Genomic DNA, 17,615 nt, shown 5'->3' on the forward strand with positions numbered 1-17,615 from the left:
CCCCAAGATAAATTAAAAATAGATGAAGAATCTGAGGCTATGCTTAAGGGATACAGAGATCACCCTTAAGTCAGCAAACACTTGACTCTTCTTGTCTACCGCCATAGCCCCTTAACTAAGTGCCTAGATACCAGACAACATGGCCTGGAGGAACTTCTATCCAGTTCTCAGGAGGGGTGTGCTAAGGCCAGTTCAAATCAACTTATGATAGCTGATTGTTAAATTTTCATTGTGAAAATTAAATTTCAATTGTGAACATCTACACCTCAAATGGAGCAAATGATAAGAAATCAAGGCTTGCTTTATTGTTTCATTGATGATCAAGACTTAGCAAGGTAATGTAGAAAATGTTAATAACACAGATTAAATTTAAAAGTGTGTTGATTTCTTTTTTCTTCTTTTGGAGAGCTGGTTTTATACTCACCAGAATATAGGAGTACCGTGGCAATATTGTGGGTTCTGTTCTTTTTTTTTGGTGGGGGCAATGAGGGTTAAGTGACTTGCCCAGGGTCACACAGCTAGTAAGTGTCAAGTATCTGAGGTCAAATTTGAACTCAGGTCCTCCTGAATCCAGGGCTGGTGCTTTATCCACTGCTCTACCTACCTGGCCCCATGGGTTCTATTCTACACAAGGGTTTCTTAAACTTTTTCCATTTGTGGCCCCTTTTCATCTGAGAAATTTTTATGTGACCCCATGTATATTAGGTATATAAAGTAGGTATACAAATCATTTACTGCCAAATTTTTCTTGACTCCCTGCCCAGATTTAATTACATGACCTCATATGGGCTTGTGACCCACGGTTTAAGAAGCTTTGTCCTAGACCACTGCAATAAAACAAATATTGCAATAAAGCAAGTCAGATGAATTTTTTGGTTTCCCAGTGTATATAAAAGTTATGTTCAGGGGCAGCTAGGTGGTACAGTGGATAGAGCACTGGCCCTGGAGTCAGGAGTACCTGAGTTCAAATTCGGCCTCAGGGGCAGCTAGGTGGCGCAGTGGATAGAGCACTGGCCCTGGAGTCAGGAGTACCTGAGTTCAAATCCGGCCTCAGACACTTAACACTTACTAGCTGTGTGACCCTGGGCAAGTCACTTAACCCCAACTGCCTCACTAAAAAAAACAAACAAAAAACCAAAACAAATAAACAAAAAAGTTATGTTCACACTATACTGTAGTCCAGTAAGTGGGCAATAATACCATGTCTAAAAAATGTACATGCTTTAATTTAAAAATATTTTACTACTAAAAAATGCTAACCATCATCTGAGCCTTCAGTGGGTCAGAATCTTTTTGCTGATGGAGGGTCTTGCTTCTATGCCAATGGCTGCTAACTGAACAGGTGGTAGTTGCTGAAGGCTGGGGTGGCTCAGGCAATTTCCTAAAACAAGACAAGGAAGTTTGCCACATTGATTGGCTCTTCCCTTTACTCGAACATGGAGGCCCAAGAAGAGGGCTGGTTGGTAGAAGTCAGAATACACACATTTATCAGTGAAGTTTGCTGTCTTATATGGGCTTGGTTCCTGGAATTCCAAAACAATTACAATAGTAACATCAAAGATCATTGATCACAGATCACCATAAAAGATATAATAATGAAAAAAGGGTTTTTTTAAAAAGTTTTAAATATTTCAAGAATTACCAAAATGTGATTGAAACACGACATGACCACATGACCACAGTGAGGCAATTGGGGTTAGAAAATTGGTGCCAATAGACTCACTTGACACAGGGTTTCCACAAACCTTCCATTTGTAAAGAATGCAATAAAGCAAAGTGCACCAGAATGAGGGAGGCATGTCTTTACCACTGGTTCCCATTCTCCTGACAAGTTATTGCCTTTCCTGAAACTCTTTCAAGATAGCCTAAGGCATACTTGATTTCACTTCTTCCTCCTCAGTAGTCCTGTAAGTATATCCTTTTCTTTCTGCACCTACCTCCCCTCTACTAAATCAACTCTACCAATGTTCCCAGAAGGGGTATAGCAATCTAGTCCCTTATGTCTGCACCCTTCCTTCCCACTCCACCTTAAAGTCTGGTAAGAGAACCAAGAGAGTACCCCTTTTTGACTTCAGAAAATTTGAAGATGATTGTCAGAGCCAATGAAGTATAAGGAGGATGTGTCTCACTGAGACTGCATTTGCACTTAGTATAGAAGTATGAATGGAACATTTTACACTTGGTAAATGATGCAAAGCTTTGAATAGTTCATTGGCATATGACAAGGCCAGTAAATTTTTTTTTGTGAGGCAATTGGGGTTAAGTGACTTGCCCAGGGTCCCACAGCTAGTAAGTGTTAAGTGTCTGAGGCCGGATTTGAACTCAGGTCCTCCTGAATTCAGGGCTGGTGCTTTATCCACTGCACCACCTAGCTGCCCCTGTCCATTCTAGAAGAGGACCATGACATCAGGGTATGTCATAACTTGAAGTGAATTGGATTTAAGTGAGGAAGGGCTGTGCAAGGTCACCAACCTCACTCTCTCCTCAAGAGCCATCTGGGTCCAGGGGCAAGATATAAATACACACACACACCCCAGAATGACTGGAGATGGTCAGGGATGTTTTTTTAAAGGCAAATGGGGTTAAGTGACTTGTCCAGGGTCACACAGCTAGTATCCCAACTTCAAGGCTAATGCTCTACCCACTGTGCCATCTAGCTGCCCCAACAGGAAGAAGTATAGCAAACTCCCCAACACAACTCCCTCACAAAGATCTAGAAAAGGTATCATTCAGTCCTGACTGGGAAATACAAGAAAATCAAAGTGAAGTATATTTCTAGCCTTCAGGTGAGGGATATAGACAGAAAGGTCTGTGGACCCTGGAGATAGGATCTTGCCAGGACTGCATCCACTAGTATTATTTCAGGGCACAGAAACTGAAAGATAATCAATGTTGTGCACCTGGATGACATGAGGTTCCAGACTCAACAAGACACTCCAACCTTGTGCTAGATATGAGGACAGTTGTCAAATGGCAGCTCTAACATTCACTATCCATGTCTGTGTCACAAATACAAGTTCTTGAGGAAGGGGACATACACCTAGAAGCAGTGTTGTAGGATTAGTAGCTGTCCTGAGAAGTAGGATATGTATTGAGAGAAGAATAAGTTCAGAAGAATAACTGTGTGGTTCTGACACCAGGAGAAGATCAGCATCTAAGTTCCAGACTCCTGCCCAGTCTGAAGCTTGAAACAGAATAACCAGCATAAGAATCCCAGACCAAAGGGGAATCAGCAGCTCTGTCACTATGCACCTATAGAGCTTTCCTATATTCAGTGGTGGCCGAGTCTAGCAGCAGTCTACTGAAACTTTCAACTTGAGAGAAGCCCATAGGAGTGTTACTAGCAGTAACCAATAAAAGGGGTCTAGCTCCTCAGCAAGCCAAATGACCGTGAATGAGGGTTGACAGAGTATTTTGTCCAAAAAGGAGGAGCATCCAAAAAAAAGAAGGTAGCATTATAGATGGAGAAAACAATATGACTGGTTAAAAATCCTGTAGCATCATCGCTGGGCAAAACAATATGATTGGTTATTATAAAGTCAAAAGCATCGGAGGCACAGGGGAGCAATATGATTGATTTGAAATCAGGAGCGTGGGGCTAGCAACTCCATGTTGTCACTAGGATATTCTAATTTATTTAGTCTTCCTGAAAGAATAACAAATGGTATGTCTAATTGATCAAGGACAGCTAGTGGTATAGAGATAATGGGTTTCTTTTAACTAAAGTGATGTATAGGAATACAACTTTTAAGCTTAACTCAAAGAGGAAGACTGAACTTCTGAACCTATGAACTTCTAAACTTTACACAGAAACAAAGAAATTACTTGGGCAATTATACAAAATGTTAATAGTGATGTAGAAAGCAGTAATGCCCCAAACACCTGCCTGCCTCCCTCCCTCATTTTCTGGAGCAGTGTCATTAAGTGCTGTGTGGGGTTTGGTTTGAAGCCAAGTTTCAATGATGTGGATTTTTGTTGTTGTTGAATAAAGTGACCTCTAGATGTAATGTAACAGCAAAGGCAAACAGTTACAATAAATCATATGCACAAGAAAAAAAATAGTGATGTAGAAGAAAATCAATACAAAATTGAAGACAATATCAATTTTATTTTCTCAGTGGTCTTCATACCTAAGTCAAAATCGAGAAAGAAAACTCTAGATCAACAATCCTAATATTGATGCAAAATTTTTAAATAAAACATTAGCAATAATACTGCAGCAACATATCACAAAGATTGGATGTATGTCAGGAATGTAGAATCAGTTCAGTATTGTAAAAACCATAAACATAATTGACTATATTAATGACAAGAACAACAAAAAGCACATGCTTATATCAATAGGTGCAAAACCCCCTTTTTGGTAACATATGATACCAAAGCTCTTTTCTTTATAAGTAGTGTTTTCCTAAAACTAAGAGCCAGTATTATCTGTAATGGGGAAAAACTAGAGGTCTTTCCAGTAAGATTAAAGGTAAAGCAAGGGGACAGCTAGGTGGCACAATGGATAAAGCACTGGCCCTGGATTCAGGAGGACCTGAATTCAAATCCGGCCTCAGACACTTGACATTTCCTAGCTGTATGACCCTGGGCAAGTCACTTAACCCTCATTGCCCTGCAAACACAAAACAAAACAAAAAGGTAAAGCAAGGATATCCATTATCACCAATATAGTGCTAGAAATGCTAGCTACAGCACTAAGAAAAGAAAAAAATTGAACATGGAGAAGTAAAAAAGGAAACAAAATCATTGCTTTTTGAAGAATATATGATGGTTTACTTGGAGAACTCTGGATAGTCAATTAAAAAACTAACAATTTCAGCAAAGTTATAGAATATAAAATAAAATCAGCATGTCTATACATTGTTACCATATCCAGCAAGAAAAGATATTCCCATTAAAATTACTACAGAAAATATAAAATACTTGGGAGTCTACCTGCTAAGACACACAGGAACTACATGAACATGACTACAAAACACTCTTTTTTCTTTCTTCCTTTCTTTTTTTTTTAGTGAGGCAAATGGGGTTAAGTGACTTGCCCAGGGTCACACAGCTAGTAAGTGTTAAGTGTCCGAGGCTGGATTTGAACTCAGGTACTCCTCACTCCAGGGCTGGTGCTCTATCCACTGTGCCACCTAGCTGCCCCCAAAACACTCTATACAAATACAGAACGAAATAATTGGGGATATGTTAAGCTGAGCCAATATAATTAAAATGACAATACTCTGTAAATTAATTTACTTAGTGCCATGTGAATCAAATTACCACATGGTTACTTTGTAGAGTTGGAAAAATAATAGCAAAATTTATCTGGAGGATCAAAAAGTCATGAGTATTAAGGAAATTAATAGAAAAAAGTAGGAAGTAAGTGACCAGGTCTCAAACTATACTACAAAGCATTAATCATCAAACAATTTGGTACTGATTAAGAAATAGAGAAGTTTATCAGTGGAACAGATTAGGTGCAAAATATATAGAAGCAAATAAATACAGTAGCCTAGTATTTGATAAATAACCAAATCCCAGCTATTGGGGCAAGAACTCACTATTTAAAAAAAAAACTATTAGGAAAACTAGAAAACAGCCTCAGAGAAACTATGAATAGACTAATATCTCACACCATACATCAATTTAATCTCCAAATGGGTATATGACTTAGACATAAAGGGTTCCATCATAAACAAATTAGAAGACCAAGGAAGAAATTCTCAGGTTTATGGATAAGGAAAGCATTCATGACTAAACAAGAAATTTAGATCACAGAAGGTAAAATAAACAATTTTATAATATAAAATTAAAGTTTATACATAAACACTTGACAAAACCAATGCAGTTAAAATTATAATAGGAAATGGGTATTTTTAAAAAGCTTTACAAGTTTCTTTGCTAAGGTCCTCATTTCTAAGCTATATAGGGAATCGATGCAAATTTATAAGAATAAAAGCCATTCCCCAAAGGAGATATGGTCGATATGAACAGGCAATTTTCTGAAGAAAGCCAAGCTATCAATAGCCATATGAAAAAATGCTGTAAATTACTAACAGTTAGAGAAAAGAACTTTGAGGTTCCATCTCACACCCATCAGGTTGGAAAAGTTGACCAAAAAAAGAAAATAACAGATACTGAATGGGCTATGCCAAGTCAAATACATTAAGGTAGAGCTGTTGGTAGAACTATCAACTGGCCCAGCCATTCTGGAAAGCAATATGAATCAACCAAATTTCCAGAGGATTCAAGATGAAACAAGCTACTCACCTTCTAGAGAGCTGATAGACTTACAGTACACTGAGACTTTTGGGGGGCATGGCCAATGTGAGAATTTGTTTGGATTAACCATACATGTCTGTAACATAAATTTTGTTTTTCTGACTTTCTCAATGTAAGGGAGGGCAGGATGGGAGGGAGAGAAGGCAGATCTTCATTTGAAAATAAAACTTTATTTAAAAACATTTTTTAAAACTAGGGAACTGAATCCCAAAGCTGTTTGGGGACTACTGGGCAAATGGCCATTTTCTAGTTATAATCTAGCCCACATAGATAAAGATTTGAGAAATGTGATGGATGGCCACCATAAGTTAGAGTAAGGTCTCTTATTGAGGGGGCTCAGCCTTGAACCATGAAGTTGTCAAAAGGAAATGTCAAATTTCTGCCCTCCCAACTCCTGTCTGGTAAATAACAAGCCTCAGCCCTGAAGCCCTAAGGGTGCAGAACTGCAGGGCTTTTGCAAGTCTTAGGCTAAAGGTGTCTGTTCTTTCTGAAAGAGCCAATCAGCACTCCTGTCAAAGATTACAGCATGAATACAGAGTCCCATCAATGAGCTAACAAGACCAGGGAGACCAGTTCAGCCTCTCAGTGGGAATGTTGTATCCTTGAAGGATCAAGTTCACCTGAGAATCTGTCCAGCAGAGATACCTTCAACTTGCCCAGCAGAGATGCTATTTCCAGTGTTGAATTTGATTAAAATTCTACAGAGGCAATGCCTTGGCAACAAGGGAGTTTGCTTATAACCATGATACTTTGAGTTGGTGTCCTCTCCATGTTTGTGGGATAATGCACTCCAGGGTAATGGATTTTTTGTACCTAGCTTTTCCTATCCCATTTAAGAAAACACCACTGTTAAGAGCTAATTGAGTCGGGGCAGCTAGATGGCGCAGTGGTTAAAGCACCGGCCCTGGATTCAGGAGTACCTGAGTTCAAATCCGACCTCAGACACTTGACACTTACTAGCTGTGTGACCGTGGGCAAGTCACTTAACCCCCATTGCCTAAAAAAAAAAAAAAAAAGAGCTAATTGAGTCTACCTACAATCTAATTGTTCATGAGAAGCATTCTAGTGATGGCTTGTAAGCTGTGGTGTTGGAAATACAGACCTACAGGTTTACCTCAAGAATCTGAGGTTAACACTTGTCCTCTAGGGATTCAATTGACAGACTCAAGGGGAGGTGCTCCACTTCTATGTTTTCACTGATATATTAGTTTATTGAAGGCAGGAAGTTTTGTTTTTATCTTTGTGTGCCTAGTCTAGTGCATGGTCCATAATACTTAATAAAACTCTCATTCATTGAGGAACTTAGTTACTTGACTGCTGCACCCCAATTCTTTCATCTATAAAATTGAAATAGTCACCCAATTCTCTTCAGAAGGCAGTTGTTACAAAGCCAATGTATTCCTCTATTTTGCTTTTACTCATCTGATTCAGAGGAGTTGTGTAAGAGAGTAAGAGTAAGAGAGAGTGACAGAGAGGGAGAGACAGAGAGAGACAGAAAGGAGGGAGATGGAGGAAAGGGGAGGGGGGAAGAGGGAGAGATTAGTGTGATATAAAATATAACAAAAATTTGAATCTATGAAAGAAAAGATACAGAGAATTGAACAGAAGAAAACTTAGAAGGGGACACAGAAGCAAGGCAGTTTTGTTAATATTGTGCTAAACTTAATACACACTAAAATAGATTAGTAGAAATTCACAATTTCATTTAATAGTGTAGTTGTGAGGATGTATGGGGTCATACAGTATTTTTTAAAAAGGTAAAAAATGCCACTCAAATATAAAGTATTATAATCAAAATAACTTCTAGATTAGCCAAGTATATTTCAAGAATACATCATTGGGACTGAAATGATCTTTTGAGATGCCTTTGTTTTGTAAAATGCCTGTTTTGTGTCCATAAAACTAACCACTGTTCTTGCTGAGGCAATAACTGAAACATGGTATATTGTAATTCACTGTATTCAGAGGAGTGGCCTGGTCAGAATTAAGTTTCTTTGGGAGCTATGTGGAGGATGAATAGGATCAGGGAAAGACTTGAGCCCAGGAGGCTGATTAGGATTGATTTTTTAAAAATTTTCAATGTTTTAAAGGTGATTTTGGAAAACTTACTTTGTAAGGCAACTTGTCTTACTGTCTCCAATCTTTCAATATAAACATTTTACAATTCTTTGTTTTCTACAAAACTACAACATGAAAATTGGGGTAGGTAGTTTTTCTCCCTTGACAGCCATGCTGTCACGAGGAATGTCCATTAGTCCATCCAAATAGACAAAAAGTAGTCTTTTTTTTGCCTACTGTAAAGTGGCCACTTACCACTGACTCCACAAGATAGTATGAAATATTAGAATAAAAACATTGAAAAAATAGAAACATAAAATATCTGGTGCCAAAAACAAGTGACTTGGAAAATAGGTTGAGAAATAATTTAAGAATCATTTCATTTTCTGCGATTCTGAGAAAAGAAAAAGCTAGGACACTATATTTCAAAAAATCATAAGAAACATAAATCAGAAATGAAAACAGCTCAAATATTCAAAGAACCAGAAGAGAGTTGAACATATGCAGAGAAGTTTAGTGTCAAAATACATTAAATTTAATAGAGAAACTATCAGGGATGGAGGAGAGGGACTAAAAGGGAGGATAATAATAGGGGGCGAATATACACAAGCAAAACAAATTTTCTGATCCTCAAGTGGGGACAAAAAGGAGGAGAAAAAGAAAAGAAATAGAACCTAAGAGGTTGGACACCAGTTGGGGAATAGCTGAAAAAATTGTGATACATGAATAATAATTGAATAATTACAAGAGATTATTTTAGAGAACCTAGGTATTATGAACTATTTCAGAGTGAAGCAGAAATAGAACAATTTCGGGCAGCTAGGTCTGAGTTCAAATTCAGCCTCAAGACACTTGACACTTACTAGCTGTGTGACCCTGGGCAAATCACTTAATCCTCATTTCCCCGCAAGAAAAAAAAATAGAACAATTTCTACAACAGCAACATTGAAAAAAAATAAACCCACCAAATTTGAAGGATTTATGAACTCTAGTCAATGGAATGATCAGAAGATGCATGATGAATCACATAATCTACTTTCTGACAGAAAGATATTGGACTCAAGGTGAACAAAGACACATTTTTGTACATCACCACTATGTGAATTTTGATTGATTTTTGCTTATTCATGATAGGGTGGCTGTTTTTTTTTCCCTTTTATCTTAGTTTTTAACTGTGGGAGAGGAGGTGATGGGAGGGAAAAAGGATTAGTAATAGTGTTGTCCCCTAGAAGAGCCACCGTAACATTTCTAAGAGTGCATGGAACAGAAAGACGTTTAGAAGGCAGCACAAGAAAGTAATACATGGAATTTATGACACACTTTTCAAAAACGTGAAGTGGAATGAAATGGAGATTCATGGTTTCATATGCAATCCTCTTTTCATCTGCTGAATGCTCTGAATGTAAATGCTCTTTTTTGATGTTTAAACTCAATAAATTCTTTTTAAAGAATAAAGAACTTTTTAAAATTGGAAAATCAATTTAATGGTATTAAAAAATATTGTTTATTAGCACTGCATGTTACTTACTCACTTCTATGTACAACTTTGGGCAAGTCCCTGTAACTCTCAGGGCTTGTTTCTTCAATGTTAAAAATGAAGGTAGTTAGGGGCAGCTAGGTGGCACAGTGAATAAAGCATCGGCCCTGGATTCAGGAGTACCTGAGTTCAAATCCGGCCTCAGACACTTGACACTTACTAGCTGTGTGACCCTAGGCAAGTTACTTAACTCCCATTGCCCTGAAGAAAAAAAAAAAAGATGATGATCCTTAATATCCCTTCCAATTCAAAATCGTAGGTTTAATTCATTTTGTGAACGAGGAAATTGAATCCCAGAGAAAACACACCTAATTATCATCAGTCAGAACTTGGACTTAGGTCTCCTGATTCCTAGATTGAAGCTCTTTTCATTACATCACAGTTTTTAAACAGTGGTCTGAAGCTAATAAAATTAAATTTAGTAGAGATAAACATCTCCTGCACTTAACTTCAAAAAGCCAACTGTACAACCAATCAAGCGACAGTATTTATTAAGTTGCTTACTATGTGCCAGGCACTGTAATAAGTTCTAGGGATAAAAATACAAATTAAACTGTGCCTCAAAACACTTATGTTCAAATTAGGTGGACATGTATACACAATATATACAAAGTAGATACAAGGCAAATTTGAAAGGGAAGTAATAGCTGGCTAGACTGGGAAAGGAAGAATGAGATGCTTAAACCAAACCTTGAAGAAAACTAGTGATTCCAAGAAGTGAGGTGAAAAGTAGCCTTCCAGGCATGGAAAACAACAAAGGCACAATAATGGGAGATTGAGCATCACGTTTGGAAAAAAGTAGGTAGGCCAATACTGCTGGACCACAGAATTCATGAAAAAGAATAATGTGTAAGAATCGTGCATGGAAAGTTAGGGACAGGGTGGTGAAATGCTTTCAATGCTCAACAGAGGGCTTTGTGTTTGTTTTAGAGATAACAGGGAGCCATCAGAGTTTATCAAGTGGGAAGGTGATACATGGTCAGGCATACTTAAGGAAAATTACTTTTGCAACTTTGTGGAGGATAAACTGCAGAGGGGAGAGACACTTTAGACGAGACAACCAATCAGGAGGCTACTGCAATAGTCAAAAGGTGATGAGTGAAGAGATGTACATGATGTGGTAAAAGTTTAAGGGTCAAGAATTGGCAAATGACTGTATATATGAGGTAGAAGGTGAGTGAGAAGTCAAGGATGACACAGGTTACACACCTGGGTGACTGTAAATATAGTTGGGATTTTGATGGTAATTTCAGAGGGGGGTTGCTTTTAGGTAGAAGGAAATAAGTAGTTTTAGTCATATTTTTGGATATATTTCTAGGACATTCCATTCAAAATGTGTACTAGGCAGTTGGTGATATAGACAAGGGCTAGCTATGCAGATGTGAGAATCGTGTGTGTAGAGATAACTGAAATAAGGGAGTTATTGAGATCAAGTGAGACAAGTATAGAGGAAATAGAAGAATCCAGGGTTGTGTTGGAGTACACCCACAGGTTGTAGGAGCAGCCAGCATTCAGGAAACTAGGAGAGAATATAAGGTTAAACAATACTTCATGTGAACAGTACCTTGGCATCTTAGTGGGCTACAAAATCAGTATGAGCCAATAGGATAATTTAAAAACTCAAATGGATCTGCAATCTTATTTAGATGTCCCCTCTACTAATGGAGACTGTAACCTTATACATACACATACCCATCTTGTGTGACTTGTTCATGTCATCCCTTAAGTTTGCCATGAGGTCCTCCCAATGAGCAACTCAACGAAATGACAGTATTACACGACACCCCAAAAGCCTAGTGTTGCTAGTATATGCTTGAAAAGAAGTACAGGGTTCAGAATGAGAGAGGTTGTGAGTCTGTTTCACTCTGTCCTAACCAGACTATATCTGGCAACCTCATTTCCATTCTGGACACCACATATTAAGGACAAGCTAGAATTAGTCTAAAGCAGAGACCAGATTGGTGAGGGGACCCAAGGGTGGCTAGTTTGAAAAAAAGAGATCTTTAATATGAAGGAGACTTGGAAGGATCATGATTACTGGCTTAAATACTTGGGAGGTCTGTTGTGAGTTACCAGACCTTTCTTTTTGCTCCTAAATGCCAGGAATAGGCAAGACTAAGTGGAAGTAACAAACATATTTTTCACAGGCTGCCCCCTTGTCTTCCTATAATGCATCCCCTCCTTGCCTTTAGCTCTTGGCTTCTTTGACCTCTTTCAAAAGAGTTCACATCCCACTTCTGTAGGAAGCCCTCCCTCTTAGAGTACCTCCATTCTACACATAAGCTGCACGTACATTGTCTACATGCTGGCTCCATCAAAATGTGAGCTACCTAAGGGTGAGGGCTATGTTTTCCCTTCCTTTGTATCCCCAACACTTAGCACTTAGCAGAGGTGAACAAATGCTTATTGATCAGACAGAAGGAAAAACTGTGTAAGAATTAGAACTGTGCAAAAGTGGAACTGAAATATGAATTGTGTCACTGGAGGACACTGTTAAGCAGTTGCTGAATAACCACTGTCAAGGATGTTATAATGGCATTCATGTTTTAGACACGGATTAGACTCTGATAACCATTAAGATTCTAGGATAAACTTCTTTTAATTTGTTTATTGGATGCTATGTACTGGTAACAGAAAATAAAAAGTAAATAACATCAATTGGGAAGAAAGCCTAATGCTAATGTAGAACTTCACAGGCATTAAGAAAGATAAAACTCATTTATTTGTATTAAGAAATTTAACTATATAACTATCAAAAGAGTACAGGGAGGGGCAGCTAGGTGGTGCAATGGATAGAGCACCGGCCCTGAAGTCAGGAGTACCTGAGTTCAAATCCGACCTCAGACACTTAACACTTACTAGCTGTGTGACCCTGGGAAAGGCACTTAACCCCAATTGCCTCACTAAAATAAAAAAAAAAAAAAAGAGTACAGGGACAATCCTGGATGTGAGAGTTATCATTCAGTAAGTTACTGATCTAGAAAATTAGATTCTAGTCATTTGAAGATGTTTGTTTTGTTCTCAAATGTATCACTTACCTTCAGGAAGCTGTTGTTCAATATCAAGGTACAGGTTTACAGAAAAAAAATAAAAGTTTATTAGGACAAGAATATTTTATCACCTTAAGGTCTTTAAAGCTATATTTTCTCTCTTTGGTGTTCTTTCTCTCTCATATTTGTATAAACATACATTTCTGTACATATTAGTATATACTGCCTAATGTTAATTCATCACATGATATTAAGTGAAATATGTCATAATTGGGATCATAGAACAATATCATAAAATGAGATATTAGGATGAAGAAGACAAATTTTAGAACTATGAGTTCTAAAGAACTGAGGTAGTGTGGGAGAGTGTTCTAGGTGTGATCTAAGGCAAGGGATGACAGGGACTGATCGGGTGGGGAGGTAAGAACTGAGATGTTGTAACCATGAAATTGGTTGGGGGAGGCAGATGCTTGGATGGACATGAGTTGAACGAGCCTGGGCTAATCTTGACCAAAGGATACTACAGAAGAAATTCAAAACTTAAGATGGAATATTGTAATAACACATTACTGGTATTACTGCCAAAAGATATTGGTTGGGACAATTTTATATAGGGTATGTATATATTGCATAAAGTTCTTAACTTTAAAAAAAACATTCTTTAATATTGAAATCTCATAAACAACTACTAGGTCTGACATATAGGCAGATTTTACAGATATCTGTAAAACTGGATGTGATCTAATATAATTTAACCTATTAGTTCTCTGAGTCACTTTCTCTACAACAAATAAAGGTAAATGAGATGTGTTTATTTATGTTTTACATTTACAAAATAACTGAATAAATGGTACACATTTTTCCACATTAAATTATTATAAGTACATCTTTTAGGGGCTAAGGGTCTCTGTTAATAATTTGGAAGAAATAAAAACCGGAAGAGTAATTACATGCTGGACATTTAAGTCTAAAAATTAGATCGTTAAAATTAACATGTTTTGGCATAATAGTCTCAATAAGACTTTATTTCAATGGCACAATCCTCTAAAAGTTACTATAACATGCCCTGTATTAATGAATATTCCTAAGAATTTTGAGTTCTGTTTCTGGAGATTACATTGACAAGCATACTATGCACAGTGGATAAACCTATTCCCTGTAAAGTAATAAATGAGATTTTGTGAAGTGAACTTGACATTTTAAAAATCACACTTTCGTGAATTTTATTTCAAAAGGAAAGTATGAAAATTTGGGAAATATTGATATTGCATATATTCCTTTAGAATATAACAACTACTTTTTCTGCTATTATATAAAATTTAAGTATAAGCTACTTTTCTTATTCATTTAAGCCATCTCCAAATTTGTTATAAATTATTCCTTTATAAGTAATTTCAAATGAGAAAGTATTTCAAAAGCTGATGACCAAACTACAACAGAAGATTCCAAAGGTGTATCTTGACGCATTTCAGAAATCAACTTATGTAAAGAAAATCCTTTGCGAGGCATAGAAACATCATTCTTCTTTAGATAGGTTATTGGACAGAAATCATTCTCACCATCACCCAGATAAATAATCTGGGTGTATTTCACTCCTTTTTGTAATTGTTTATCTATAAATTCTACCAGAATTTTTCTTTTACAGAGATTCTTTGGGCACTTATCACAATGATGAACATGAACACCTTCCAGAGTAAGATAACCATTTTCATTGAAAGCTGCTGGGTTTGTAAACACTTCATCAAACACATCACGAATTTTGGCAGCTCCTAAAATCCAATCTATGAAGATTGTATTTGAATCTGAAATGATTATGCAGTCAAAAATATCTTTATTCTTTCCAACAAAGTTTATAAGCTCTATCATTCCTTCAGTAAAAGGTATTTCTGTCATAGTTCTTTTCATTTCATATTCCCTTATTCCTTTATCTCCTAAATATTTAAAGACTCTGCCCATATATTCGTTCCACTTTCCTTTTTCATAAGAATCTTTTAGTTCATTGGGAAGATTTTTCTCAGGAGCACATTTCACAATCCAGGTGTCACTATTGTCATCTATGATTGTATGGTCAAAGTCAAAAATCAGTAGAAATTTCATGGCTGCAGAATAAGATTTGTCTTACTCTGAAAAAGAAGAAATGTTATTTCCCTAAATATATTCTATTTTAAATATTTTCCTTCTATAGTTAGATCAAACACTTTTATCAAAATATTTAATTTTAAAACAAGAAAAGTTAAAATCTATAGTAGGCTAAATTCTGCTCACCTATAGATATAGGAAAACTATGACAGCATTTTTTATTAGGGAGATAGAAATTTCCTCCACAAAAGTATTATTCTGCTATCTCATCCTGGTGTGGAAATAACCCTAGGTTCGTGAAGGCTATGCCAGTGGAATATAAGCAATGACAGATTCTACTAAATGGTAAGAGTCTAGATATGTACAGAAAGGCTCAAGAGAAGGCTAGATAGCTATGAAAAAGACAAAATTGCAAAATAGCCTTTCCATGTTTTTAGTGACAGAAAAGGAGAGGAGGGCCCAAGAATCATATAGTTCTTAAATTCACATTAAACTTTTGGTACTGTGTAAAATTTTTGTCCAAAGACCAATGAATAATGTATTAATAGAAGTAAACCACATATATCTTGTTAAAACTAGAATACATGGGGAGAATGTGGCTAAATGAAAGGATGGCTTTAAGGTTATTCTCAGAGAGATAAATTGAGGATTTGGCAGAGTTGGTTTGAGTCTATGGTTAAAAGTGACAGGAAACTGGTATTTTGATAACTAATCATGTTAACCACGAAGCACCATTAAGGTGCTTATTCCTTTTATTGCTTATATACCAGTATTTAGTGCAGAGGCTATAGCGAAATTATAAAAAAATCTTGACAAGATCCTCTAATCCTGCAATGGATCTAGAATCTAATATGAGGACTCTGTCCTCTAACTGTATGAATGGCAACCTACCAAACACTTTCTTGCCAAATTAACTAACTAGATTCAACAAATATTAGGGGGATTGAGGTGGTGCAAGGTTAGAGGGCTGGGCCTGGAGTCAGGAAGACCTGAGTTCAAATATGACCCTTGGATAAGTCACTTAACATGTTTGCCTCAGTTTTCTCATCTGTAAAATGGGGATAACACCACCACCTACCTCCCAGGGTTGTTGTGAGGATCAAATCAGATATTTGTAACACACTTAGCACAGTACCTGTCAAATAGTAGGGGCTATATATATTTTTAGCGATTGTTCTTGTTGTTGTATGTCTATCATGAGTTTATGTGAATTCTTGCTCATGCCCTCCTTCAATGCTCTCACTTTACTGCCATAGCCTCCCTACCTCATGTCTTCGCTCTCCAATCATACTTCACACAACTGACAAACTAATATTTCCCTAGACAAAGAAGCTTCAGTGGCTCCATCTTTTCTCTAGGATAAAATATAAGCTCCTCTGCTTAGTTTCTAAAATCTTTCCCAATCTGGCTCTGATCTCTTTTCCATACTAATTTCCCATCTCTCTCCCTCATACACTCTATGTTCTAGCTAAACTGGCCCATCTGCTGTTAACTACACACTGCATTTCATCTCCCACCTCTGTGTCTTTGTATGGGTTGTACCCCATGCTTGGAATGCTCCTCATGCTTATTTTCCCCTTTAGAATTCCTTGTTCTTTTAAAAATTTAACACAAAGGGGCAGCTAGGTGGCGCAGTGGATAGAGTACCTGCCCTGGAGTCAGGAGTACCTGAGTTCAAATCCAGCCTCAGACACTTAACACTTACTAGCTGTGTGACCCTGGGCAAGTCACTTAACCCCAACTGCCTCACCAAAAAAAAAAAACAAAAAAACCCACAAAGTACTCTTTGCTCCTATGTGAAGCCTTTTCTGATCTTCCCCAATTTGTTAATGATCTCTCCAAAGTTACTTAGAATTTGCTTTGTACATATTTTAAATTTACTTAGCTGTGTATGTGGTGTTTGTCCTGATAGTCTCAGCTCCTTGAGGTGGGGCACTACTTTGTCCTGATAGTCTCAGCTCCTTGAGGTGGGGCACTACTTCATTTTTGTTACTGTATCCCACGGCCTACTATAGTATTTGGCACATAGAGCATTTTACAAATTCTTGCTGAATTAGATCAAAATAAATTCAAAACTAACCAAACTAAGTCAAAATACACTTCGATGCTAGGTGAATTCAATGCAAAGTTGGGCAAAAGGAAGGATGGCAAAAATCAAGTTGGAAAATATGGTTCTGAATCAAGAAGTGGAAAAAATACCAAGGGCTTCCTGACTACTTTGGAGCCTCAGCCACAAATATCATCACAAAAATGAAACTATATCAAATAGGAAATAACGCATTATAGAGGTAGCAGTCATTTCGGAATAACTGTACAATCAGATAATAAGAGGAAAGTTCAAAGCAAATACAAAATTGAAAGAAAAGATAAAGCTGAGAAGATGCCATATGCTTATGAGTTTTAAACTGACCTGTTTAAACAACTTGTTGATTCTGAAGAGAGAAATGAACATAATGAAGGTGGTGTTTCTATCACCATTGCAGAGAAGTTAACCAATGCAAAACAGTTACTACAACAAAGAGGCTGAAAGAGTTCAGAAACTACACGAAGCCAGCAAAAACACTTAACACCTTTTCTAAGGAGAAAGATATGGCAGCCAAGGATAAGCCTACTTTAGAGTATAAGCTACTGACAAAACATTACAGAAGATGAACAAAGAAAACCACAGGCAATACCTTACA

The 17,615-nt window shown here is 37.1% G+C and overlaps 1 protein-coding gene across 7 annotated transcripts in view; it reads right to left on the reverse strand.

The window, feature by feature from the left end:
• Positions 1–1,109: 1,109 nt before the first annotated feature.
• The window catches only part of PHOSPHO2 (phosphatase, orphan 2), a 29,084-nt gene continuing 12,578 nt past the window's right edge, over positions 1,110–17,615 (reverse strand). For 6 of the 7 annotated variants that reach the window (XM_043998005.1, XM_043998006.1, XM_043998009.1 and 3 more), the window contains one exon: positions 13,647–14,978. In XM_043998005.1, the coding sequence (XP_043853940.1) occupies positions 14,230–14,952 (723 nt within the window). In that variant the 5' untranslated portion in view covers positions 14,953–14,978 and the 3' untranslated portion in view covers positions 13,647–14,229. Of the gene's footprint in view, positions 1,524–13,646; positions 14,979–17,615 lie in introns of those variants that run through there. The other variant, XR_006355769.1, reaches the window with a different exon arrangement.

Source organism: Dromiciops gliroides, chromosome 3, assembly GCF_019393635.1.
Source record: "Dromiciops gliroides isolate mDroGli1 chromosome 3, mDroGli1.pri, whole genome shotgun sequence".
NCBI lineage: Eukaryota > Metazoa > Chordata > Mammalia > Microbiotheria > Microbiotheriidae > Dromiciops > Dromiciops gliroides.